Here is a 25,231-nt window from a genome sequence, read left to right on the forward strand (position 1 = left end):
AACAGTCCTAGCTCCTCAGTATGGAGTGCCAACATCCTTGTTATTTGCTTCTTTAAGCTCAAGTTCTCCCATAGTCAAATGCAAATGGTGCCTGAAACAAGCTCAGTTTGCTGTCTCTGACTTTCACTATGCAATGTAAGCGGTATTTGAGACAAGCTCAATGTCCAGGCTCTCACAGAAGCTCAAGGGAGATGTTATAGCTCTCTACAGCTACCTGAAAGGAGGTTGTAGTTAGGTGGGATTGGTCTCTTCTCCCAAGTAGCAAGTGATAGAACAATAGGAAGTGGCTTCAGGTTGCGTTGGGAGGTTTAGATTGGATATTTGGAAAAATATCTTCACCAAAAGGGTTGTCAAGCATTGGAAGAGGCTTCTGGAGTCACCATCCCTAGAGGTATTTAACAGATGTGTAGATGTGTAGCTTAGTGACATGGTTTAGTGGTGGACTTGGCAGTGATGGGTTAATGGCTGGACTCAATGATCTTAAAGGTATTTTCCAACCAAAACAATTCTGAAATGCTGTGCTACAATGTGGCACAAAATAATTAGTAGGGATCAAGCAGGAGACTTGACACAACTATGATAAATACCACTGCTCCACTGCACACTGGGCACAGGGGACAGCTCTGCCTGCCCTGCACCTGGCAACCTAGGAGCTATCTACTGCTGCTGGAACAAGAGCACTTGGCATCACAGGGTCTTGCCAGCCCTGCTCCCAGACTGTCCTTTTCCCAACAGGGCAGGCCTCGCATTGCATGACCCCATTTCACAGCACTGCAGCAGATCACACTAGTACCAGAGTTATGGAAGAAGAAACACTCCCTGCCCCACATACATAGAGAGAAGCAAAAGCCTCTGGGATATACATTACCCTGCTCAGCCACCCTCCTACTACCCTACAAAGAGACATTCTGCCATGCTGGAAATCCTTCCTGTGCTACAGCACCCAGGAGGCTCCCAGTGCTTTGAGGGGTACTTCCAGCCCATCAGCATCCCTTGAGCAAAAGGGCAAAGGCTCATCTTGGCTGCAGCATGCTGGGGATGCCCATTGCAGGCCAGAAGTCCTGCAGCTGGTGTGGAGCTGTGTGACCATGTGCATTTTCCCATGTTTCTTGGAGGACGTGGATACTGCTATGGTTCCATCTCCCTGGAGGCCCAGCTGGAAGGTGGTTTCCTGGGCAAGGGCATGGTGGGAGGCAGACTGGCAGAGCTTTTCCCCATTGACATTGCTTTACAGCCTTTCTTTTCCAGAAGCAGTGCTGAGGATTGCTTTATTTACCATGTACTCTCTGTGTGCTTCTGTCAAAACAGGCAAACAAAGATTTCATGAAGCAGATGTACAGTGCTGCTGTGTGCACCTATGTCTCCTGCTCAGCATTGGACCTGGCTGCTGCTCTGAGGGACATCCAGATATGGGATGAAAAAATCGCAGCCAAGAACCTGCAGGTAAAATTATACTTCGTTGTATTTGTGAGATGAAATTATCTGTCAGCTCTCACTGATCTCTTCCCCCGCTGCCCCCCTGATAAAACCTGTCACAAACATATTGAATATATTTAGTAGTGAATCACTACATGTAAACTTACACAGGATAGTTTGATAGAGTCTTTTTTTTCTTGTGAAATAAATGCTTCTTTCAATACACATGTCATAAATAGCATTTAAAATGATGGAAGGATGATGCATGCTCCTCCTCATGGATCCTCCACCACTGTTCCAAATACAATATTTTCGTTAGCCCCTTCCCTTAGCTGCACACAAAAAAATACTCTCTGCTAATACTCTTAGGTTTTTTACATGTTTACATATTCATCTAATAACAGAAAACAGTACGTATCTTTCACAGACCTGACAATAGGCATTCCTGTTTGCCCTCTTCTGTTTAATGTCCCCTCAGGAAATGAATGAGTGGTACAAAACCAGATTTCCTGACTTTAATCAAGCTTTCACAAAACATGCCAAGAATGTGAGACGTTTCAGGGAAGGAACGGGGAAAAGAAATCTAAGTGGAATTGAAAACCCCTTCCAGCTTATGTTATGTCACTTCTAATGGAAGCCTTTGTTATGATTTCACTAAGTTAGGTAATGTGACAGTTGTCTGATATTTTTCCCAATAATGGGGTCTTTTAGGCTATATTTTGCAACGAGGGAGGTGGATTGGAGGAGTGGTGACTCTGGATGTGACCGCATGTCAAACCAGTAGGGAGTATCCACAAATAATGCTTATATATATGAAATAAAAATTCAGCTGCTCAGTCATGCGTGTATCTGAACATAAGGATCCTGTTGTTCTTGAGTGACAATTTCAGGAGCAAAGGATTTATACTGGAGATATTTTTATTTGAAGCACCCTCCCCCCAATGCACACACAAAAGACTCTTGCAATGACAACCATTTAATATCCTAGGTAGAAGACCTTCAGGGTAATTTCATTAGATGAGGGAACAACTTTCAAATAATGAGAGTCCAGTTTACGACATGAGGATAAATGAGAAGGAGGTATTACTAAAAGCATCAGCTCTGTTGTGAAAACTTCTTGGTGAGGGCAGCTGATCCAGAAAGATGCTCTCAGCCACCTTCTACCAACCTACACAATTCTAAAAATCGCCATCATTTCCACACAGTAGGATGCTTTCTCAAAGGGTTTCCTTTCTGGGTCACAGACACTCTGGCATTTAACCCCACCTCCTCTCAGTAAAACAACGCGAACATATGCAGGATGTAGTATCAAATCAGTGTTGTGTTGGATTGATTTTTTATTATATTTTCTTGTCTGGTCAGCTGTTGGTGCATCCCCCATCCCCGAGGCTCAGGGGTTCCATGCCTTTTCAGGGGGTGACCCGGGGTAAGGCTGAGCAGCATACTCAGGCTGAGATGGGGATTAAAGTGTCCTTCAAGCCGTGTAGATCAACGTGCAGCCCAGACACGGGGCAGCCCTTCTCTGGCAAGTGGCCCATCTGGGAGGGCTTTTCTTCCTGGAAAGACCATGTTCACAGGATGAAATGCAGGCCCACGAAAAAGTATTTGGGGATTACCCCCTTTCCCTCTCCACAGCCCAGCGCTGAGCACGGTCCCAGCTTCTCCTTCCTCTTTGTTGGTGCTGCAAAGGGCAGGGTGGCCGCTCTGGGCACAGGAGGAGAGGACCGGAGGTCTCTAAGGTGCCCTGCACCTCGCAGGGAGAGTTTACCTCCCTCAAACCTTCAGTTAAACAAACATTAAGCCGTTATGGGCGGTGAAAGGCGTCCTGAGAAGTTAGGAGGCTGACCAAGGCTACTCTCCAGCCCAGGGCTGCCTGCCCCTCATCTCTGGGTGCCTCGGGGAGCCCTCCGCATCCTAAACGCCTTCTGGAGAAAGCGACTCTGTCTCAAGAGTGTCGGGATTTGCACTGAGCTCTTGGCCCTTCCGAAACAACGGAAAGGATGCTGCAGTAAAACGTAACCGGCTTGCGGTCCCCCCGCCGAGCCACGGGGATGTCCCGGTACCACCCCAGGATTGCAAGGGGACTTTCCCCACCTGCCCGCCACTTCTCCTTCCTTCCTTGCTATCCCTCCAGGTTTTCATGCGTTTGCCCCCAGGGAGAGGAGCTCTTCCGCCTCTAGCCCGAGCCGCCCGCGTGTGCAAACCTGTTGTGCCGCTTTGCCTAGCTCAAATAAAATGAGGAACACGTATTTTCTTGTTTGACTCGGTCTCATGGGACCTTGGGAGCAGGGGATTCTGCACGGCTTCACAAAGGTATCAGATAACCTTGAAGCAAGCCGGGAGGCGGCCGGGAGGTTGCTGCTCCTGTCCCGAAGAGAAATCCCGCTTCTCCGCAAGCCCTGATATTGCCGGAGAAAAAGTAAGCGGAAAACGGAGAAGCGGGTTAATTGGTTACATCTTTGGCGGATCACGCTTGAGAGGCTTTTCTGACGGGAGGCTTTGGTGCCTCGCTCGATCTGGCAGCAAACTGTCTCTCCCCAACCCATAAGCTCAGGAGGTGTTTGTGTCTGAAACTATCTAAGCGAGGCAAAACCTATATAACCTATGAGGGAAAATAAATCACTGCCGCGTTGTGTATTTCCGTGTCTATATTCCCCCGGACAGGTTTCACGCATAAGCACATCTGTATGCACATCTTTTCTACACAGCTTTGCTGGCTCCCAAAGGGAGTTTGAGAAACTGCCGTCTTCTCTCCCCGGGTTTCAATCGCCTCCGACACAACCGGCCCCTGGGCTGGGCCGGTTGGGCAGCAGGACCGCGGTGTCCGGACAGCAGCCCCCAGCCGCTCCGCGCAAGCCTGCGGGCCGGCTTCTCCTCCCGCGGACAGGCTGCGGGCGGAGCGCCGGCAGGCGGGTATTGGCAGGGACTGAGGGACTGGGAGAGCCGGGCTCGCTGTAACCGCGGGCACAAGGGGCCGGGTGACAGCCTCAGGTGCGCTGTGACGAATATCCCGATATTTCCCCTCCTGGGAACTCATCCCAGGAGACAGGCGTAGTTTTGTTCTCTCGGAATTAATAAACAAATAGGTTTGGTTTTTTCTTCCTTTTCGTTCTTTTTTTTATTTTACTTTTATTTTTCTTCTTTCCCCTCCCCCCTTTATTTCTGATTCTATTTTTAATCTTCTTTTTTATATTTTTCCTTTCTTCTTTTTTCTTTGATTTTTTTCATTTTTCCTTTTTTTAATTTTCTTTTTTTTCTTTTCTTTTTTTTTTTTAATCTTCTTCCCCCTCCCCAAAGTAAAACACTGGTGGAAAAGAGACGCCCCTGCTGTAGGACGGGGCTGCCCTTTCTCAAATAAAAACTGCCCAAGGTTGTGGGGTCTTTCGACGGGGCGGGCAGTGCAGCAGCGCTCAGCCCGAAAGCCAGGATGGGGAGAAGGTGTGCTGGCATCTTGGGCCAGCCCAGTACAGGGGGGTGCAGGCACCTCGGGGACTGGCCTGGGTCTCAAATTCCTGAGGAAAAGTGGTTCGGAAAGCTCATAAGGGGTGGATGGGAGTCAAGTATTCCCTCCATATAGGGTTATGTTTGTGATGGAGAGTCCAACAGCGCAACCATCTGAGAGCAGCTTCTGTACCTGGGAATGAACTCTGAAGCCCCAGGGGCTGTTGGAAACCTCTCCTAAGCGGTAGCACACTCGATTTTTTTTCTTCAAATACCTCGGAACACATTGTGTTTAAACACAGTGGTGGGAAGCCACCTTCCTCAGGCAGAAATACCTGTACGGTAGGCATCAAAATTTAGCTTTAAAACAAGTGACTCAAAATCAGGGGTTAGCTTGACCCTGATATTTTGAGCTCAGCTTAATTCAAATCCGATTTTAAGGAGGGTTCATTCTACAAAAAAATTAAGGAGCTCAGTTTATTAAAAAAGACGTCCCTGCCCAATACCATGCCGTGCTGGAAAAAAATCAAAGATATATAAGATTTTCCTTCCTAGTTTTGGAAGAGCTAACCCTTCTGTATGTGTGTGCCCCAGGTGTACCCTGATTTTTACGTGTGAGAGACATAGAGACAGAAACTTTGCGGTTAATCTGTCTTCTTGTAAAACGTATATTTGAATATTTAGACTGAAAGATGATGGCACTGTGGAAGCTGAGGGCAGCAGTCCACAGGCGATAGGGCAAAAAGACTGAATAATTTTATTTAGATTTTATTTTAATAGCACAAACAAAGAATAGAAACAACAATGTTAAATCTACAGGCTGTAAACGAAAAATTATTTCCGACAGATGACACCTACAAGTTCCTTTGGTTTCGTAACTCCGAAGCTGTCAAAAATGATGCATATTTCAGCATCAAAATATGCAGTGCTGAAATAGAAAAGGAAAAGGGCTGTACTTCGTGACATACTTGAAGAGAAGATAATGTGGGTTTATCTTCCGTTATTCTGCGTATCTAAACATTTCTTTAAATACCAAACTTAGAAAAATTTATATAATTTCTATTCTTTAAATACCTCAATACTTTCTTGTTTCAGATATGCATAGAAAAAAAGGGAAAAAAAAAGAAGAAAAAAGAAGCCAAACCACAGGAACCAGAGAAGACCTTTCAGTTTGTCAGGTTCATTAATTAGAGAGCTTCACATACTAGAAGAAGCTGCGTTTTCTGCCCTGCCTGTTGCCCCCACCAACGATTTCACCATGAGGGGTTGTTTATCGGAGTGTAACGAACAGTTTCTGATGGCTCCCTTTTTGCTAAAGTTCTTTACTTTTCTTTTTTTTTTCCCTGCTTGCTGATAGTCGTATCTTGAAAAGCATAAAATGCTGAAACCCTTTACAGCATTATAGTCGCTCATTAGGAAGTCAGCTCTCTTACAGCCCTTTCTCCCACTTGCTGGCAAAGACCATCTCTCTCCATTTACAGCATTACCAGCCAGGCAGCAAGCTCTGCCCTGCTCTCTGGTGCCACTGCAGAGAGGGCTGATGCTTCCAGCAGCTACCATGTTTTTTATCCTTTTATCTCTTCCATGCCGATGATTTATTTCCCTGCCTCTCCTCACATCAAGTGAGGGATTCAGTGCGAGCCTAACAGGGGAAATCTCAGTCCTTTTCACCTGCCGACTCCTGAACCCAAGGCAGAGGGAGCAGGCCGGTGCCTTTCCTCCGCCATGCCCCGGCCCTCACTCCCATCCCAGTACCGGTGGCACCTACTTCTCCCGAGGTCTTTGGCCTCCTCCTAATGAGCCACCCTTCCCTCCATCTGAAGCACCCTTCCATAAGCTCCAGCCACGTCGCTGTACTATAACACTGCCCCTCGGGGAGAAGATTTACAGAGACTGCGTGCTCATTTTGCAGCTGTAACCCTCCTGTAATCAACAGTGCTGATTTTCAGAGATGAGCTCCCCTGTAAGCTCTTGTGGAAAACGCAACGAATTTACTCTGTGTATAAAGAATTAACTTCGCCTATAGCCGAGCTGAGCAGGGTGGAGGGGTGCTCTGCGGAGGAGGAGGGAGGAGGGAAGGGATGTGGCAGTGGGGGTGATCTGAGGGATGCGTGCTCTGTCTGCGTGCTTTGGCTTCCTCTGTCGCTGCACAATCTCATCCCTGGAAGAGATTCAGAGTCGGGCTCCACTCTATCAAGCTGTCAGGACGGATATAGACAGTCTGTGGAAATGCTCGGATAAGGGGACTCCCACTGTATTTAAAGCACCCAAACAATTAAAGCTCAGGCTGAAATAAAAAATCATTGCTAGTTGCCTGCCTAGAGGTGAAATGGCCGTGTGATTTAAGTGGTACAACCACTGTCTTTACAAAGCCAGACTCAGAAAGAATACGGCTCCATGAATTGGATTCCCAGGGATATTTGTGATGCTGGAAGACAGGGAGGGACGGCAGCACCTTCTGCTTCTTTACCCTGGTACTGTTTGGAGTACAGGAACAGCTCGGTTCCTCAGAGCTGTACAGACCTTTACAGATGCTTCCCAGGGCATCGGTCCTCTACGTTCGGTAACCTATGGCTCTGTATGTGCAGTATGCTTCTCCGTAAATTACAGCCCTGTCTCTCAAAGGCAGCCAGAAAGGAGAAGAAGGGCCTTCCTCCTTGCGCTCCTGTCACGAAAACCGTGGGAAAAAAAGGGGTTGCAGTGACTCCAGCATACCGACTTCTAAATATACTTGTGTGCGTGCGTATACACACAAACATCTCCGGGCGCATATGCACAGACACACAGGCAAGCCCGCATCCTTCCTGCTCTCTAGGCGCCTTTGAATATACGGGTGAAACCTATGGATGCTGTAGCTGTAGGCTGCAGCTCTGCCCCTAACCCGAGGAGCCACCTCCAGGCGGCAGGACCTCCGGGCATCCCTTTCGGGGGCTTTCTGACCAGCGCCGAGCTTTTCTCCTCGGGCTGGCCGGGGGCAGAGATTTGGATCCGGGGCGGGGGTAGGAACAAACACGGGTTGCCCGGCTGGAGTGGGGGTGGGGACTGGGAAACCCGTTCCCCCGTCCCGGAAAGCTGGGGCTGATGTCAGAGACTTCTCCCGGGCTCAGCGGCGGCCCTGACTGTGCCCCGATCCCCGCACCTCGCCACCGTGCCGCATCACGGTGCCGCACCACCACTCCTCCTGCAGCCGCTACCGCCCGCTCTTTGCCTTGCGGTGCGGGAGGAAACGTGAGGGGGCTTCGCTTCGCCCTGTCAGCCTCCTCTAAACCAGACCTTCTACTTGCCGGGGCAAACCCACTCCAGGGAAAGGACTTCAGTCCTTGACATATACTGCAGAGTCATGCTGCTTCTTTCCAGGCCAGCCGTACTCCGCATGTCGCATCCCAAGCCCTGTTCAGTGCTGGGAATGGAGCACCGTGTCCGGGACACGGGGCTGAGGGCAGACCCGTCTTCTCACCCCACCCAGGCAGACCCACGACACACACGGGAAGGTGCCCGCAGAAGTGAGCAGCATTACTGGCTAACAATGGGGAGCGGGCAGGACCCTTCCCACCACTACAGATCTGCCCACAGACAGTATAAAGGGGACACCCAGCTCACTGTTGTCGAGGAAAGCTGTGTTCCTATCACCCCCAGCTGCACACGGGCTTGCCGGGGACTCCGGCACACATCCGCCGCGTCGGGACCAAGGGTACTTTGCAGAGGAGCGTAGAGAGGACGAGAGCAGCAGACAGACACCAGCTCTCGGTCACCTTGCTGTGACAAAGTAGCCTCTGCACACAAAGGCCCTGGTAGCGGTGCCGGCTCTCCTCCGTCTTGCCGAGGGGATTAAATGTCGTGGGTTTGATAAGCGACCACAGAGCTTAAAAAAACATCAACCTAAATAATGTTTTCTTCACTACGTTTCAGGCAACCACATGCAGAGGAACCCACACCCGGATTAGTCACAGCGTGAGGGCCAGGCTTGGGCTCTGCACGTCGCCTCTCGCTGTGGCCCCACAAGTGCAGGGCCCTCAGGGGCAGGGACTTCCACCCGGCCAGGGCCATTCGTGCACAGCTGGCATGCGGCTGGACAGATAGGCAGGCAGCGCGGTGGATGTGTACGCACGTTGAGCAGCTTTGGGTTACAAAACCGCCCATAGGCTCAGGGAGTGGTTTGGGTTGGAAGGGACCTTTAAAGATCATTTAGTCCAACCAGCTAACCGTGGGCATCTTCCGCTGTATCAGGCACACTCGGCGCAGGGAGCGCAGCTCTCGCCCAGCTCCTGACGCAGCAGGGCCAAATTTCCAAACCCCGCATTTCCTCGGTACCAGTGCTGGGCTGGGCAGGGAGCGGTGTCTGCCTGTGTCTCACATTTCCCCTTCTCTTCCTCCCTGCTTCCCTTCTTCTTTGGGATCCTGTTTCTTAAGCTAGATACACCGGGGGACGTTTCTTCTTGGGGTTTTTCGTGCCCATCCCAGTGTTTCTAAGCCAAAATACAAGCTTAGTATCTTGGGGGTGAGAGAGCTTGCATTCCTTCCCTTCCCTTCTTTTCCTTTCCCTTCCTTTTCCTCTCATCCCCTCTCATCCTCCTGGCTGCCCGTGGCCCCAGTCCCGCCGCCCCGCCGGGTCCCGTCGTTGCCCCCGGCAGATGCCACGTTGGCAACCCCGCCGAAGGACATTAGCCAGGTTATTTTGTGCCGCTCCTTTATTTCCTCAGTTTCTCCCTGAAATCTTTCTAAATCCCCCTTTTCCAGGGGGAGTGTCCAGGCGGGTGGAAGTCTGAGCACAATGAAACCTGAGAATTTCTGTCACTCTCTGCATATGGTCCGAAGTGCTTTAATCCCAATTAGGGGCGGCTGACACACGGTCCTATTCATCCCAATCAGCTCTTGAATACATTTGCCTAGAAATGAACTTCACAAATAGACTCTCTCCTAAATGTGCCCAACAGCAAGGAAAATCGAATTGAGGCAGGGGCTCATTCTGAGGCGATCGAGGGAGAAAAGGTATGAATTTATAAGGTACACCGAAACATTGCAATTCAGCAACAAGTTTACTGACTTTTATTTGCACCATGTCAACCGAAAGAACCAAGAGATACGCTGGGGGCTGCGGGAGGGGGAGAATCCGGTTAAAAGGCAACTTTAGACAGACTTTGAATACTTTATGCGGCAAGTTTCACCTCCAATTGAAGCTGGGCTAAAAGAGAGAAAGAGAGAAAAAATCTCAGCCCCTACACTGGAATTTTTAACGAGCACAAAACGTGTTTGAATCCGATCTGGGCTGACGCTCGCGATTAACAATACGAATACCAAATCGGGCTCCTGTCATCTGCCCGGGTTCCCATAGAACCTGAATTACTATTCAAAAGCTGCTTTAATATCCCACCCGCATCTCGTCTGCACCGCACAGCTGGTTGGGGGCCGCCGGCCCGACCCGGCTCGGCCCGGGTAGCAGCCGCCGATAGGCCCCGCCCGACAGCAGCACCGGGCACCGGCACCGGCAGCGCCGCGGCGGGAGGCGGCTGTTGTCCCTGCTGCTCCTGCCGCTGCCTATGCCGCTGCTGCGGCTGCTGAGAGCGGGGGAGAAATTGTTACTGCGGGAAGGGACAGAAAGAAGGAAAGGGTAGAAAAGGGAAGGAGGTTGGAGGGAGAGTGGCTGAAAGAGCGAAGGTGAGCCAAGTGGAGGAGCAGGTGTATAGGAATTGCGAAGGAGTGAGAGGAGAAGGCTGGGAAGGAGGAAAGGCAAGGAGAGAGGAGAGGAGAAGAAAGGAGAAGAGAGGAGAGGAGAGGAGATTTTTTTAAGAAAGGAAAAAAGATAAAAGATGTTCAGACCTCATTGGTCTCTTCGGTTTAAAGGTGATTTCCGAATTTCAGGGTCTCATAAGCCGCCGCCTGCCCTCCGCCCAGTCCCTTGCTTGCCCCCCCTTTGCAGCGGGGCCATGGCGGCAGAGCCCCGGGGCCGGCTCCCCGCCCTGCCCCGCTCCTTCTTGCAGCCCGAGGCCGGGCCGCCCCGTCGGGGCCAAGCCATTTGGGAACGAGGTCACCCCGGGAGCCGACGGCGGGGCCGCCCAGCAGAGCTCGGCCTGCTGAATGAACTTGCAGCATTTTGTTGGAGCCTCCGCTGCGGTGCTCGGCGGCATAATGAGTCGGGCCCTGTATACAGGCATTCATGCTGGTCTGAATGTGGTGTTGAACCTTCTCTGTGCCGGAGCGGCTTGATGGTTTGAATGGAGCTCCCTGGTGGGACATTGCTCTCTGCAACTGTGCTTCTTTGGATGACTGTTGTTCCTTAACATTCATGCCTCATTATGGGGCAACCTGTTAAATCAGGGAGAACAGTGTGCCAAAGTGTTACTCAGGGGCACCGGCAGTTCAGCGGTGGGCATAAATAAGGGCCGCCGAGGAAAATAACTTTCATCGCATCTCTGGGCAAAAGTGATCTCGCTTTAATGGTGCCTCTAGTAGCCCGGTTTAAGTCTATAAAGAGCGATAGTGGAATGTTTTGATTGAGTCTAAACATTGTCTTTGAATAAAGCTGAAACCATGTAATTAATGTGTCTTTTTAATAAGGGACAATACGGTCGTTCAAGCTATTTAATTTCATTTAATTTTCCATCCCATTTGCTCCAAAGGCTGCTTTTACTTTTAACACCCGGCCTTTCATGCTGCATCTTGCTCCAGTGGGCACATTAGATCGGTTTCACCCTTCCTTTTTAGGGAAGGAAAAATAAAAGAAAATGTGGTTCCTTTCCTCTTTTGTGGACAATTTATTTCACTTGGGGAACTTCAACTTTGAGCCACAGGACAGAATAAAAATTGGAGAACTGGTGTGAATGCTTCCAGAGCAAGGGCTTTTCTTTTCTGAGTGGATGGGAACCAGCCACAATCGGCTATATTAATAAATAACTTTCCTCACAGTCGGCCTTTACATGGTCCTATTGATAAAATTGTTCGCGTGTCGTTCACGCTTTTTGACTCATTAAGGCCTGGGAGGGAGCTGCTCCCGAGGCGGAGCAGTAGGGTACCTTGGTCGCCTTAAAAGCCCTCTCTCTCTCTCTCTACCTCTGCGGCTCCCGGAATTTCAGCCCGGTCTCATCCTCAAGTGGCCAGGCCAGAGGTTACAGGGACATGTTCATGGCTTAAATTTATTGCCCTCAACTTCTTGTTTATCCATTTTTCCCCATTCAGGCCACTGATCAAAGGGGTCATCTTCAGTTCCCCACATCTTCTCTTTCCCCCCTCCTTTCCCGTCCCTGCCGAAGTGAAAAAGACACAATTCTACCCCCCTATCTCCCCGCCCCTCCACGGCCTCCGCTCTCTAGGACGGTCCCTGCCACTGCACCCCAGAGAGATGCGATCGATGATCATTGATGCTACGGGGGAGCAGGCGAGACATTTATCTCCTGTGCTTGCCAATACGTATCATTAATAAAACCCAGATTCACAGCCCGGTGCCAGCCAGCATCCCCCGGAGCAGGCGGAAGGAACGCCCCAACCCGCCCCAGTCCAGCCCGGCCGGAGTAGCCCAGCGCTGCGGGCGGGAAGTGGGGAGCGGTCAGCCCTCCTCTCCCCGCCGGTCCCAGCATTGACGCTGACATTTCAGGGCACCAGAGGCCGGTGCCTTGCGGGGCCGGAGCGAACAGCGCTCGGTGTGGGCACATGTCACGACAGCAGTGGCAGTAACTCGCCGGGCTGAGACTCCATCGCTCTCCCGGCGCGGTGAGAGGGAAGGGCATCTTTGCAACCGCAGACCTAAGACGTGCCCGTTCAAAATCGCTTTCGTCGCCCGTGCCTATCCCTGTGGCCTGTGCTTCCACGGTGGGTGCCACGCGTGACAGCGTCAAGCAGATCCAGGCTAAAGCCCACAGTAAGGATCACGTCGGAAGTGATGTGCCAAAGTCCATCTTGCAGACAGCGGGATTACTTCAGAAGAGCCCGCTAGGTTACCTGGCACCTATCGGCAGATGCGCCTCTAAGGGTAGCCTTTGGGGGGTCTTTTGAAATGTATTAGGTCTGACTGCTAGAAAAACGCCGGGGGCGGGGGGGGGGGGGGGGGGGGGGGGTGTGTGTGTTCTGAAAGACGTGGATAAAATCTGCATGTGCAACTTCTCCGCAAGAGAAAGGTTCAGAAATCTTCTTTTTGCAGAGTTACGAGGTACAGAGCGGAGAAAACGTGCTAGCGGGGACTAGACCTGGCTAGAAAAGCGAAAATGCAGCACTGAATTTGTTACTGTACTCTTTGGTCTGACAGGCACAGCTGGGCTGCTGCATGTGCCTGAGAAAAAAGTCGCACACCTTTCCTCTTCGGCTCCTGGAAAAATCTTGGGACATTTCCCCAGCTTGAGTTACAAGATGACTTAATTCTAGCACCTCGTTGTATCTTAATTAAAATATTTATGAGAAGAGGAGAGACAGAGACACACTGTTCGAATCGCGTCCTTCTGGCTTTATTTACAGCCGCTTTTTGCAGGTCCCTCCTCTGAAAGCAGCCTCGATGCAAGCGATTTTGCTTGTGGGAGAGGAGCCTGTGGATGTATTAAACTAGGAATGCAGCCACAAGCTGCTTGCTAGACATCTGTGTTATCTGCTGGTCGCGCCCTTCGTTTCCCCATGCCTGTATGTCTCTATTTGCTCTTGTCCCTATTTCTTCATCGCAGGAACTACAACCGCAGCTTCCCAGCTCTCGCAGGTGCAGCGGGTTGTGTTTTACAGGGGCTACGACTGCTCATATTTTGAGCTATTCATCCTCCTTAAGGATCAAAGCTCTTCTGAACAGATTACTGGCCTGCAACCAACCCACTGAAATGGTAATATGGTCGTTCTTTTTAAAAAAGAGAAAGTGTAGGTATTTTCTGGTGTTTTCCCATCAAGTACCTGCCCAATTTCTGTATGGCACACGCCGGGAATCAATAGAAGTTAACAAGTCCTCAAAACATTCCCCATCTCTTTGTTTAATCTCCTTTACAATAAAGCCAAGGGAAGAGAATTAAAAATCTTTGAAGTATATTAAACCTCAAAAGGCTCAGCCAAGTAGACTTAAAATAGTCACTTATTTTCCAAAACTGGTTTGTCGAGGAACAATAAAAGGAAGTAAAATTTATGGAGAAATTATACAGTGGATTTGTCACTTAAAATATCGTAACTGTCTCGGGGACAATACCCCATGCTGAGGATTAATGGTCCCTCCAGACCTTTGATTCACCAGCGCCTTTTCTTTGCCCTTGACAAATTGGATTTTTAGGAATGGGAAGGTCGCCTGGCCCATTGTCTGCCAGCCATTCACTCGGCCTGATTATGCAGGAGGGTTAGGGAAAGGCTCCATGTGACCCTCTCGGATGGGACTCCGCAGCTGCTCGAGGAGCCAAACTCTCTCACCAAACTCCGCGCCCCGGAGCATCCCCCTGCCAAGGGGTACCCCTCCTGCTCCCGTTGAAAAGCCGGCTCTCACAACACCGCCGCGTCACTCCGCGGGCGGGGATACGCCGCGGCTCGTCCTCCCCGCCTGCCCCTGTCACTCCGGCCCCCTTAAGTACTTGGGGTTCCCGAGCACTGGCACCCGGAGGCAGCGATGCAAAGCAGCAGGGCTCCGGCCGGCAGCGTCAGCGCCGAGAGCTGCATCCCTGCGGGGCTGCGGCTGGGCCCTGTGCCGGGCTCCTTCAAATTGGGCAAGTACCTGTCAGACCGCAGGGAGCCAGGACCCAAAAAAAAGGTATTTTCCGACGGTCTCTGCTGCACCGCTGGATCTTGTTTTCCCTTCGTTCGGGGGAAGCCGGCTTAGGAGAAAAGCCTTCTATCACCCCCCTCCCCGCCTTCTATCTTCCCTTCTTAGAGCAAGCCAGGAAAAGAAAGGGAAGCATTTCCACGGCGTCCCGAGATGTCTCCTTGTGGCTTTGCCAGGAGAACCCTCCCATGCCCTCTCCCCCCCAACGCCAGCGCCAGGGGTCAGCTAGCCCGGTTCGCCTCCGCGACGAGGCCCGCGGACCAAGCGGCTCTCCCGGAGGAGCGGACGCGCTCCCGCCTTGAACACAGACGTGCTGAAAACGTCGCTGCAGCCCCGTGCCTGATGCCCGGTGCTGGAGGGTGCTGGTCCCTCCTCTCTGCCCCCGTGCCTCTTGTCTCCGTATACTCGGGCATTGCCCCTTCCCGGCAGGGATGGCGTCGTGACCCCGAGCCCCGGCGAGAGGGGGACATGCGGCTTTCTCAGCCCCCCGGTTTTGTTCGAGGGCGCAGCGATGCACCGATTAATTTCTGGCTCGGGTTTATGTCCTGCGTCCCTCCATCCCTCTCCCCAGCAGAGAGCCCTTTGACTGGGGCCGCAGGGGAGCGCAGCGCAGCGGTCCGGGGGTCCTCCAGGGTAGGGGGTGCGGGTGGTGGGGTCCGGGGCAGCCCGGAGCTGCTCGGTCTTCTCTGAAAGCCTCAGACCCACAAACCACCCACACAGCTGGAGCGGGAGGGGGTGATTGCTACCCTGCTGCCGGCACCGGGGTCAGTGTGTGTCCGAGCATGGACGGGGCTCGGACGAGGCGGTGAAGGGTGCTCGCCCCGTCCATCGGGCTCCTCAGGGTACTGCGGGTGGTAGCCCTCCCTCCACCCCCCGGGCAGCCGCGGCTCACGCGTTCCGCTCGGATTTTTAATGGCCTTTAATTGTTTTTAAACGCTCTGCCAGCCCACTCAAATTTATTTCTCATCTGGCTCCCTTGGTTTCTCGCTTTAGACCGCTTTGTTCCGGTGACTTTTATTGCACGGTCATTCAGGGAACGGGCACTTCATTTTCTCTTTGTATGGGCAAGCAGATTATGAAGTATGGGGCTACAGAGACTTTGTAGCTAAGCAGAATCCTTCTCCCCTTTCCCCCTTCATATCTCCCTACAAGTAGTGTGTGTCGTGATTGTGTTGCACCGATTCAAAGACTGCACAAAACCTTAAAAAAATAATAGCATCTTACCTGGCCATTTAATACAGCGTTAAGCTAATTGTAGTAGCTGCGACTGAAAAAGATGCATTTGGGTCAGTGGGATCTGAGGGTAAAATCCCAGTTCCCCCCGCAATGCTGGGGACCTGGATCTTCTATCCCGACTCCTGCAGATTAGCAACCCCCACCCACTCCCTCCTAGGCCGGCCGCAGCTCTCCCAATGCACCTGCGAGCCGGGAAAGTTCCTGCCCAAAGGAGGCTGAGGATGTAAGGCCGGCAAAACGAGATGCTCCGGCCGCTGCTTCCGAGCTGCGATGCCCAGGCACCCGCCTAGGAGAGCAGGCTCGCAGGGCAAGGCAGAGAGGGCAGGCAAGGAGGCAGGGGGACGGGTAAGCTATTTGCTTGTTTTCTGTTTCGTCTCGCGTGGAAGTGACAGAGGTGCCGCCTGTCTTCCAGGTGCGGATGGTGAGAGGGGAATTAGTGGATGAAGCCGGGAGCTCAGCTCTGGAGTGGATAGGGTTAATCCGAGCTGCCCGAAACTCCCAAGAGCAGACACTGGAGGCTGTTGCGGATCTGCCAGGAGGACAGGTACCCCACTCGCGGCTCCGGGCCGGCCTGGTACAGCTCTCCGTCACCTGCCTCCCCTCTCAAGTCTCCTGAAGAAGTTTCCTTTCTCTCCTTCCCAGATTTTCTACCGGGCGCTGCGAGATGTCCAGCCGGGAGAGGAGCTCACCGTTTGGTACTCCAACCCACTGGCACAGTGGTTTGACATCCCCGTCACGGCCACCCCAACGCACGACGAGAAAGGTACAGATGCGGCCATTCGTTTCAGAGCAAACAAATTAAATTAATCAAACCAGACCCTATTAATTATCACCTTTGGCGGGAACTCAAACTGCGGTAGGCAGCAGTGGGTCCTTCAAATTGCTCCATTAGAAAACATTAATGCCAGCACAGCTGCAGTGACTTTTAACCTGCCATCTTTTAAAATAAGACTCCATCTGCTTATGTTTAAAGGGTGATCTATTAGTTCAGTAGCGTATGGAAAGGCCCCCGTGCCTCGAGTAGTTCCGACTTCGATACAGTTTAATGATCTTTTGATAGGCAAATGGGATTTCTGTGAAACAAGGCTAGTGTTTTGGTGCGAGACAGCAATTTGGCTTCACGGTCTTTAAAAATACCTCTTGCATCTCCCATGTTCCTCGGTCAGAGCTTCAGAGCCTATTTTCAGGTTATCTTGTGGGTAGGTTCATATAGTCAAATCCAAACGGGTATTGGATAGTCCCTTTAAATTAGGACGTATGAAGGAAAAACTTAAGCAGGCATCAAATCAGGCTCAGTTAGGGAAATCCGAAGACACCAGGAAGGGGAAGACACTGGGCTGAGAGCTCATTCTTAGCTGGAATCACACTGGTGTTCACAACAATTACAAGGTGGCAGCACATTCAGAGAGGGAAATGAAGACGAAACGAAAAGGTGCCGGCACACCCTCCTGCCCATCCCGGCGGGGCCGGCCGCTCCCCCGGGCGGCGGCGGCTCGGCGACCTGCGGGCGGGCAGTAGGCCACCCCGGGCCATGGCCGCTCAGCTGGCGACGAGAGACCCCCCTGCTGCTGCCCGACACAGAAGATGCTTCAGGCGGCGGAGTGCCCGAGAAGGGAGCAAGGGCTCAATCCGGGGGATGTTGAGCCCTCCTCAACCCTCGAGTCCTGCTTCTCCGGAGGGAAATGGGGATCCAACCCGGATGGATGACTGCAGAAACACCGGGCGCTGACTGCTCACCTCCTGCCCAACTCGTGCTATGCGTAAGGGCACAAATCTCTCCTTATACTAAAACTTCACCAGGAAAAGAAGCTAATCGTCACGTCTCTGTCCCTCCCTCCACCAAGGGCAGTGAGGCGGCTGGTTTGCGGAACGTCACCCCTTAGAAAAAATCTGCTCTGGCGAAGTTTTGGCTGGAGAAAGGAGGACACGGGGCTGGGTTTTGCCCCTTCTCCCCGCCCAGAAGCCCCTGACAGCGGATGCTGCTCGAGGGAAATAATGGCAAGGAATCTCGGGCCTGCGAGAAGCAGCAGGCGTGCGGCATCTTCCTCGCCCCTTTGAAGAAAGGTTTAACTGCAGACTGATCCTGCGGATCTGCCGTGTCTCCGGCCCCACCACTTCCAGGGTAATTTAAACGGGCTCGGAATAAGCGTATCAAATGCTGAAGTGCTCTTCTTTTAAGGACAGTATATTGGAAGAAAACTCTCAAAGCTCCATCAAAAACCGCCAACCGAACTGCACCCACCCTCCCCCACCCCGAAATAAACAACAAAAAACAACCAACCAACAAACAAACAAAAATCACCCCCAAAACAAATCCAAAACCAACAAACCCCCAAAGCCAACACTGAAGAAGAAAGTCAGAGGGGATTTTGTTTGTTTCTTTGCTTTGGTTTTGTTTTATTTTCTTTTTTCCCAACAAACAAAACTTTGGAAGTTTCATTTTCCAAATCTTCATTTATTTGGGTTTACTGGGATGAGAAAAGGGTATTTTTCGTTTTTTTCTTACGCCACTCTCCCCCCACCCCACCTCCGAGCGATGACTGTTGGACTGGAGCTGATCCAGGAAAGCCCCGGGCCTGGCTCGGTGTCGCTCGGAAGGCTGCCGGTCCCATCAAACTCTTGCCGAGGACAACCAGGACCAAACCGCTCCACAAATGCGAACGACGGCAGCGGTCTGTGGCCACACGCCATTCGGTCCACAGCTCTCCTCTGCCCGGTTTGCAATACACGGCGGTGGGGTTCGGCCGCGGTTCTCCCTCCAGCGGCCGCTGCCGGACCCATACGCTCCCTCCTCCCGCCAGCCCTCCTCGACGGGGCGAAAACCCGCGTTCAAGGACTTGGTAACGCCGCGCAGCCTGGGACATCCGATTCGCAGCAAGTGAGGAAGGGCTGAGCACGACAGCAAGGACACAGGAGACGGGACACTCTCAATAGCCCTGGGTCCGTCCACTTGAGCTCCCGCGGACAGCGAAGACTTCGTGTTTCACCGGATCAGCGGCCACAGGCTCGTCTCTGCCGCAGACGCTGAGTTAAGGCCCCTCGGGCTGGTTGCGGCCACCATGCCCGTCTCGGTGCCCCGCCGACCAGCCCCATTCAGCCGGTGCCCCAGCTGAAGCTACCCCATTCCTGGTGGTTTGTGCCCCACCCTACCCCCATCGTCCCCCAAGGGATTCCCCCAAGTGTGAGGAGCTGGTCCCCGGCCTGAGCGGCCTCTGCTTTCTGTGCGGCACTTGGTCACACCGCAAGGATCGGCTGGAGACGGGGTGCGGATAGGCAGCAGTTCGTGAGGGAACCGACGGCTCCCGAAACATCTTAGTGGTGTGTTGTAGTGACGAGGAGAGACGGGGCGGGAGAAGGATGGGTATGTAGACATAACACGAGAGAGAAGGAAGGAGACGGGAGAAGGAAAGGGAAAGAGAAAAGTAAAGGGGGAATAGAGAAAGATAGGAAAGGAAAGGAATGGAAAGGAAAGGGGGAAAAAAGAAGGGGGAAAAAAGGAGAGAAAGAAAGTGAGAAAGGAAGAAAGAAAAACGAGGAAAAAGGAAAAGACATAAAGATACTCAGGCAGGCAGCTTGCCCGCAGAGGCAGCGTTTCACCGTCGGGGCTGGGAGATGCTCCTGCTCAGGAGGACACCCCTGGCAAGGCAGAACCAGGAGAAGGAAAGAGAAGCCTGTTCCTCTGCGTGCCGGGGAGTCACCAGGGTGGCTGCCACCGGGGTCTGTTGAGCTTTAGAGAAGCCGAAGTGTTCAGGGGACGGGGCACAAAGGGCATTGTCCTCTGAAAGGGAACGATTACATATGGCCCATACATATCGGATATTGTCTCGCCGCGTAATGAGGGGCTCACGATCATTAGATTGGCCTTTGTTCGGTGCAGCCGACTCCCTGACATACGCTACCTCCTCTGCAAACGCCAACAGATGGGCCCCCCGACAGACTACCCGCGGCAGCAGCTGCTCCCCTCTGCCTCACGGCGACCGTCCGCGGGAGCGCAACCCTAACAGCGCAGAGCCTGCACCGCGCCGCGACACGGAGGGGGAGCGGGGATGCGCGGGTAAGCGCGGAGATGCGTGGGGATGCGCGGCCGCCGCTGATGGGCCCTTCCTCTTGCCTCCGCAGGGGAAGAACGGTACATCTGCTGGTACTGCTGGAGGACCTTCAAGTACCCAAACAGCCTCAAGGCCCACGTCCACTTCCACTGCTCGCTGAGCCACGGCCGCCCCTTCCTCCACCACGACCACGGCCGGCCCGCTGCCTTCGGCCTCCCGCCCAAGGAGCCGCCGGCCGCCGCGCTGCGCGCCCACCCGCCCCCGGGCTGCGGCCCGCGGGAGCCCGTCAAGCGCGAGGTCGCCGTCTCTTCCCCGCCGCTCGCCAAGCCGGGGTTGCCCAAGCGTGCGGCAGGCAAGGAGGAGCAGGAGCGGGCCCTGGACATGAGCGTAGGGGCCGCCCGCGGGCCAGGGCCGCTGCTGGGACCGGCGGGCGGCAACGGGCTGGCGCTGTGCCCCGGGGCGCGCTCGGCCTTCCGCCCCGCCGGGCCGCTGCGGGAGGAGGCGCGGGGCGCCGCCGCCCTCGGCTTCTCCAAGCTGCTGGGGGGGCTGAAGGTGGGACGTGCCGCCGCCGAGGCACCGCCCAAGTGTGGGGCGCTGTCGGGCGAGGCCGCCCCCCCGGCGGCAGCGGCCGGTCTGGCTTGCGGCGGCGGGCTCCGAGCCTTCCCGCTGCTCTCACCGCTGGAGGAGGCCTCGGCCTTCCGGCAGGTGGAGCGGGGGCTGCCAGGCGCAGCCTTGCCGCCCGCCCGCTACCCACCGCTGCCCGGCGGAGCGCTGGAGCGCTTCGCGCTGCCGCCCTTCGAGGGGCTGAAGGCGTACGCGGGGGAGTGCGGGCTGCCCGTGATGCCGCTCACCGTCTACAATGGAGAGCTGCTCTACGGCGCCGCGCCCTACTACCCGCTGAAGCTGCACCTGGGCGGCCTCCTCAAGTACCCCGAGTCGGTGTCGTACTTTGGGGGGCCGGCGGCGGGGCTGCACGCCGCCGAGCTGGGTTCGCTGGCCAGCATCGACCGGGAGATCGCCATGCATACGCAGCAGCTCTCCGAGTTGGCGGCTGAGAAGGGCCGCGGGCGGCTGGAGGCGCTGCCGGCGGCAGCGGCGGCCGGCGGGAAGCCCAAGACCGGGCACCTGTGCCTCTACTGCGGTAAGCTGTACTCCCGCAAGTACGGGCTGAAGATCCACATGCGGACTCACACTGGCTACAAGCCGCTTAAGTGCAAGGTCTGCCTGCGGCCTTTCGGGGACCCCAGTAACCTCAACAAGCATATCCGTCTGCACGCCGAGGGCAACACGCCTTACCGCTGCGAGTACTGCGGCAAGGTGCTGGTGCGGCGCCGCGACCTGGAGCGGCACGTCAAGTCCCGGCACCCGGGGCAGAGCCTTGGCAAGGCGGCCGAGGACAAGAGTGACTCTGGCTACGCGGCCCCCGAGCAGGAACAAAAGACTGACAACGAGAGCGACGTGGACGTCTGCTTCACCGACGACCAGAGCGACCCGGAGAGCGGCAGCAGGAACCACGAGCAGTGACGCGGGATGCGACCGGGGAGGAGCGGGCCGGTCCGCAGAGGCAGCCCTCTCCTCCCGCTGACTCCGAGCTGGGGCGGTCCCACTGGAGGCCGTGTCGCGGGGGAGAGCGGGCTGGCTGGCACCCGCTGGCTGCGGGGCGGCCGGGAGTTGGGCCGGGAGAGTAGGGGGGGCGAAACCCTGGCGGGCCTGGGATCCCACCGAACAGACAGCGCACCCCCATAGGCGCCCGTATTTTAGTGGCCATATATTTTTATGGTACCTTTGTGTCGAGGAAATTGTGCCTTTTGGAAACGATTTTTTATTATATGCTCTCCCGCCACTTGTTCCTGCGATCCAAGCCGCAGGGCGCAGCAGAAGACCCGGGTCACAAGAACCTCTGGCGTCCGTACACCTTATCTGACGCCTCTGATGTGCTTTCTCGGGTCCTAATAAAGCAATACCAGCAGCTTTCTTGAAAGAAGGAAGGAAAGAAAGAAAAATAAAAAAAGGCAACAAAAAGCCACACTTGCAGCACTGAAGAGGTTCGCATATAACAGGTGCACCATTTGATCAAGTTGCAATTATTTATAACAGATAATATTCGAGTAACAAATGTAAATTACATATTGAAAAGCATGAATCTAAAAGCACGCACTATATCATTTTAAGGGAAATACACTCTCTGTTCGGTAGAATACAAATGTGGTGTATGTTTGTTTTCTAATGAATGATGTACAGTGGATACAGTATTTTGGTCTTGGTTCCGGTTTGTCATGCTATTTTGGTTTATTTTATTTTTCTCTAAATAAAGTTACTGACAAACTACAGTTTGGTTGGTCACTGAAACGCTGCAGGCAGGATCTCGTGTTTCTCCATAACGCTTCTGATGATGGGGAGCTCGGCGCACATCTTGCTGGCTTCAGCTTCTTTGAGTCAAGCCCTAAAGTACTTGTCCCATTGAATATTGCGTCTGAGTAGTTTCCTTCTGTCACTCAGCAAAACGAACCGGCAAACCCCAAACAAAATCCAATCTGTTCTTCCCCATGCCTACGATTTTTGGAAGACAATTTTCTCTTTTTTCTGCACAGGGTCCGTGGAGAGATGTTAAAGGCTGGACATCATTATTCTGCTTTATCTGTGTTCTGTCAAACGTGCCCCTTTTGAAAACCCTTTTCTTTAGAATCGTTTTTACTTTTGTCTAAGGAAAAAATCTCCTTATACTGTTGGCACGGGGAACCTGAAACTCTTTCAACTTATAAAAGACTTAGAAAATCATGTTTCCCTTGGAAAACTCCCCAAGTCCCTCCCTCTCAGGCCCAGCCAGTGCTTTCGGTGGGAATTTATTCTTGGGCAGGAGGAGGAGACGGGAGAGAGCCCCACGTTTTGCTTTTGCATAGCTCCCAACCCTGAAGCAGATGGTACATCTCTTCAATTGATGCTGCGACCCACAGAAGGTTGAGAATTTCCAGGATCGGGCCCTATTTCAGCCCAGGGTGTAGGGGACGCGATGTAAAATGCAAACAAATTTCTTCCAGCATCTGAATCACTCTCATATGCAAAGCTGAAAGAATATCAGACCCTTCTTTTGCTCACTTAAGGCTAAAAGTGCTTGGCAGTAACAGGAAATGTGAATTCAAATACCAGGCTTGTATTTCCTTTAAAGCTGTAGGCTTTGAGATATTATTAGTATTATTATTACTATTATTGTTTTAATTATTAATATTATAACTATTATTATTTTAATTATGATGATGATGATGTCTGGGCTAATGCACTAAATACACGCTCAGTCGATTCGTTTTTATCCCAGGACACAACTTGTGTTTCTGTCATGAAAATGAATAGAAAAAGCCTCTCCTGTGGAAAACGGGATATTGTTCGCCTGTCAGTTGAATCGAAAACCCCGTTGTCATGTGTAACGGGACCCGGAATTTAACCTGCCATGTCTTTATTTCCATATTTATCTGTTGCCTTCTCAGGGCAGGAACCTGGGGAGAGCTGCATCATTTGGGCTACGAGGTCGGGGAAATCCTGGAATAATAAAGCTGTGATCTGGGAATTACTTACATGTCAGTGGAGGTTGTGTGTTTTAATAGAGGTGTCCCACGACATCGTAATACTTCGGCTACCTTTACAAAGAAAGGTACTCCTGGCAGTCAAGTTGAATTAGCCGTGAATTATCGGTCTGTATGTCTACAGATTAATGCAGTCGTTGAAAGAAGCAAACGACAAATCGAAGTAAGTATTTAGCAACCTCGAACAGCCAAAGTCGAGACAAAAAAAAACCCCAACGAACAAACAAAACCCCAAACTCAAAACAGGTTTTATGCTTTTATTTTATTTTGTTTTGTTTTACTTTATTTGACTGCTGTGTAGCGGATAAGCAGAAACACAAAATACACGGGGAGAAACGGGGAGAAATTCTACCACATTTAATTTTTTGGGCCCCATCCCTGCGACCTCCCCAGCACCGAACGGGTCCCACCAACTCCGTGCAAAGGGGAGAGGGCGAGCCCAGTGACCCGCCCGGGATCCACGCACCGGCCGCCGCTGCGCAAGGAGGGAGAACAGTGTGAATCCTGAGCGGGGTCACCGCTCTCCAGTGCGGCTTCCGATATGTCAGCTGCAGGATGCGCTGCGCCAGCCGTCTCCTGAGGAGAGCTGGTTGTTACTATTTCCTCTCCTCTATTGCCCCGCTTGAGCCAGGGACGAGGCGACAACCTCCTCCCGAAACCTCCGGGATTTGGGCAGTGCCAGAAGGCCGGGTGAAGCCGTGCAGGGGCAAGAAGAATCCCGATGTAAGGCTAGAACCAGCAGCTGCAGACCTCCGGGGGTCTTCGACTCCCCCCTAGCCCTCGGCCTGACCGCGGGCCCTGGGGCGGCTGGTCCAGGGCTAGGGGGGTCGCATCCCTAGCAAAAGGACCAGCAGCCTGCGCTGAAGCTGATTGGCTTAGCTATCTCACGTCCAGCGCCTCTACTGGCCAGCCCTGATGTATGGGCGGGGTCCGGTAGTGCCGGAGCGGGTCCGGGGCATCCATCCTTCCGCGGGCACGGCGGGTTCGCCTGTGGAGTCCTGTGCCAGTGGTGGTGGTTCCTGAGACCTGCGGTCTCCCTGGAGGCAAATGTGGGTCAGGAAGGACGTGAGAAACCTGCGGGCTTTAGGTTGAGCGTGCTGAGCTGATGGCAGAACCAGCCTCGGCACAGCATACTCCGGAGTTCGCAGCAGCTCTAGGTCTAGAGTGTTACTGGCTGGCTGTCATGGGGAATACCATTTGCAACTAGTTAAAAAACCCCAAACCCATCAACAGGTTTTATTTTCTGAATTTGTAATTACTGGTAGCTGGAGTAATCTGAGTATGTCTTCTACATTTTATAATATGAAGAAATAAATTAACCAATTTTACAGGAAAAAAGAGCATACTGTGTTTGTTGATCTACACAGAGTGGAAAGCATAGACAAAAAGAATGGTGGTGAGGCTGAAGAAAAACGATCTTTTAATATTGCTCATTGAATGGTTTGTTTGCTGAAAGGCCGTAGAGATTAAATGACAAGATTGCCTTGTAGATGAAAAGACAAGATTTCCCCGTTGATTAAATATCACTCTTTTTTTTTTTTCCTATGGGTGAGTTCAAGGAAAAGCTGCATTTTGTGAGTGAAGAACAGAACACTATTTGTTTGCTGGAAGCTAAGAGTGAAGAAGAATACATACACTGGGCTCTTTTGGACATTAGTGGGAACTAGTCTAAACAATTTTGGAAACTGGTCTTTTAGTTTCCAAAAATTCCAGCTCAGCCTCAGGTATTTTTGTAAAAATAACTGATTTGAGAAACCTATTTTTTTTTCTTTTTTAATTTGAGAGACAGTTTTGAAGATTGTTGA

The 25,231-nt window shown here is 52.6% G+C and overlaps 1 protein-coding gene across 1 annotated transcript; it reads left to right on the plus strand.

The window, feature by feature from the left end:
• The first annotated feature begins 14,410 nt into the window (after window positions 1-14,410).
• Window positions 14,411-21,372, plus strand: PRDM13 (PR/SET domain 13). Its single transcript, XM_034060751.1, has 4 exons — window positions 14,411-14,551; window positions 16,212-16,343; window positions 16,442-16,562; window positions 19,919-21,372. The coding sequence occupies exons 1-4, from the start codon at window positions 14,411-14,413 to the stop codon at window positions 21,370-21,372; spliced, it is 1,848 nt and encodes a 615-aa protein (XP_033916642.1).
• The last annotated feature ends 3,859 nt before the right edge of the window (window positions 21,373-25,231 follow it).

Source organism: Melopsittacus undulatus, chromosome 3 (assembly GCF_012275295.1).
Source record: "Melopsittacus undulatus isolate bMelUnd1 chromosome 3, bMelUnd1.mat.Z, whole genome shotgun sequence".
Lineage (NCBI taxonomy): Eukaryota > Metazoa > Chordata > Aves > Psittaciformes > Psittaculidae > Melopsittacus > Melopsittacus undulatus.

What these genes read in the sequence shown, in the direction of transcription:
- PRDM13 (XM_034060751.1), top strand. Translation starts at nt 14,411, where the DNA reads ATGCAAAGCAGCAGGGCTCCGGCCGGCAGCGTCAGCGCCGAGAGCTGC. An exon ending in CGGATCTGCCAGGAGGACAG is followed by an intron (nt 16,344 to 16,441) that starts GTACCCCACTCG and finishes TCTCCTTCCCAG; the next exon opens with ATTTTCTACCGGGCGCTGCG. An exon ending in CCCAACGCACGACGAGAAAG is followed by an intron (nt 16,563 to 19,918) that starts GTACAGATGCGG and finishes TTGCCTCCGCAG; the next exon opens with GGGAAGAACGGTACATCTGC.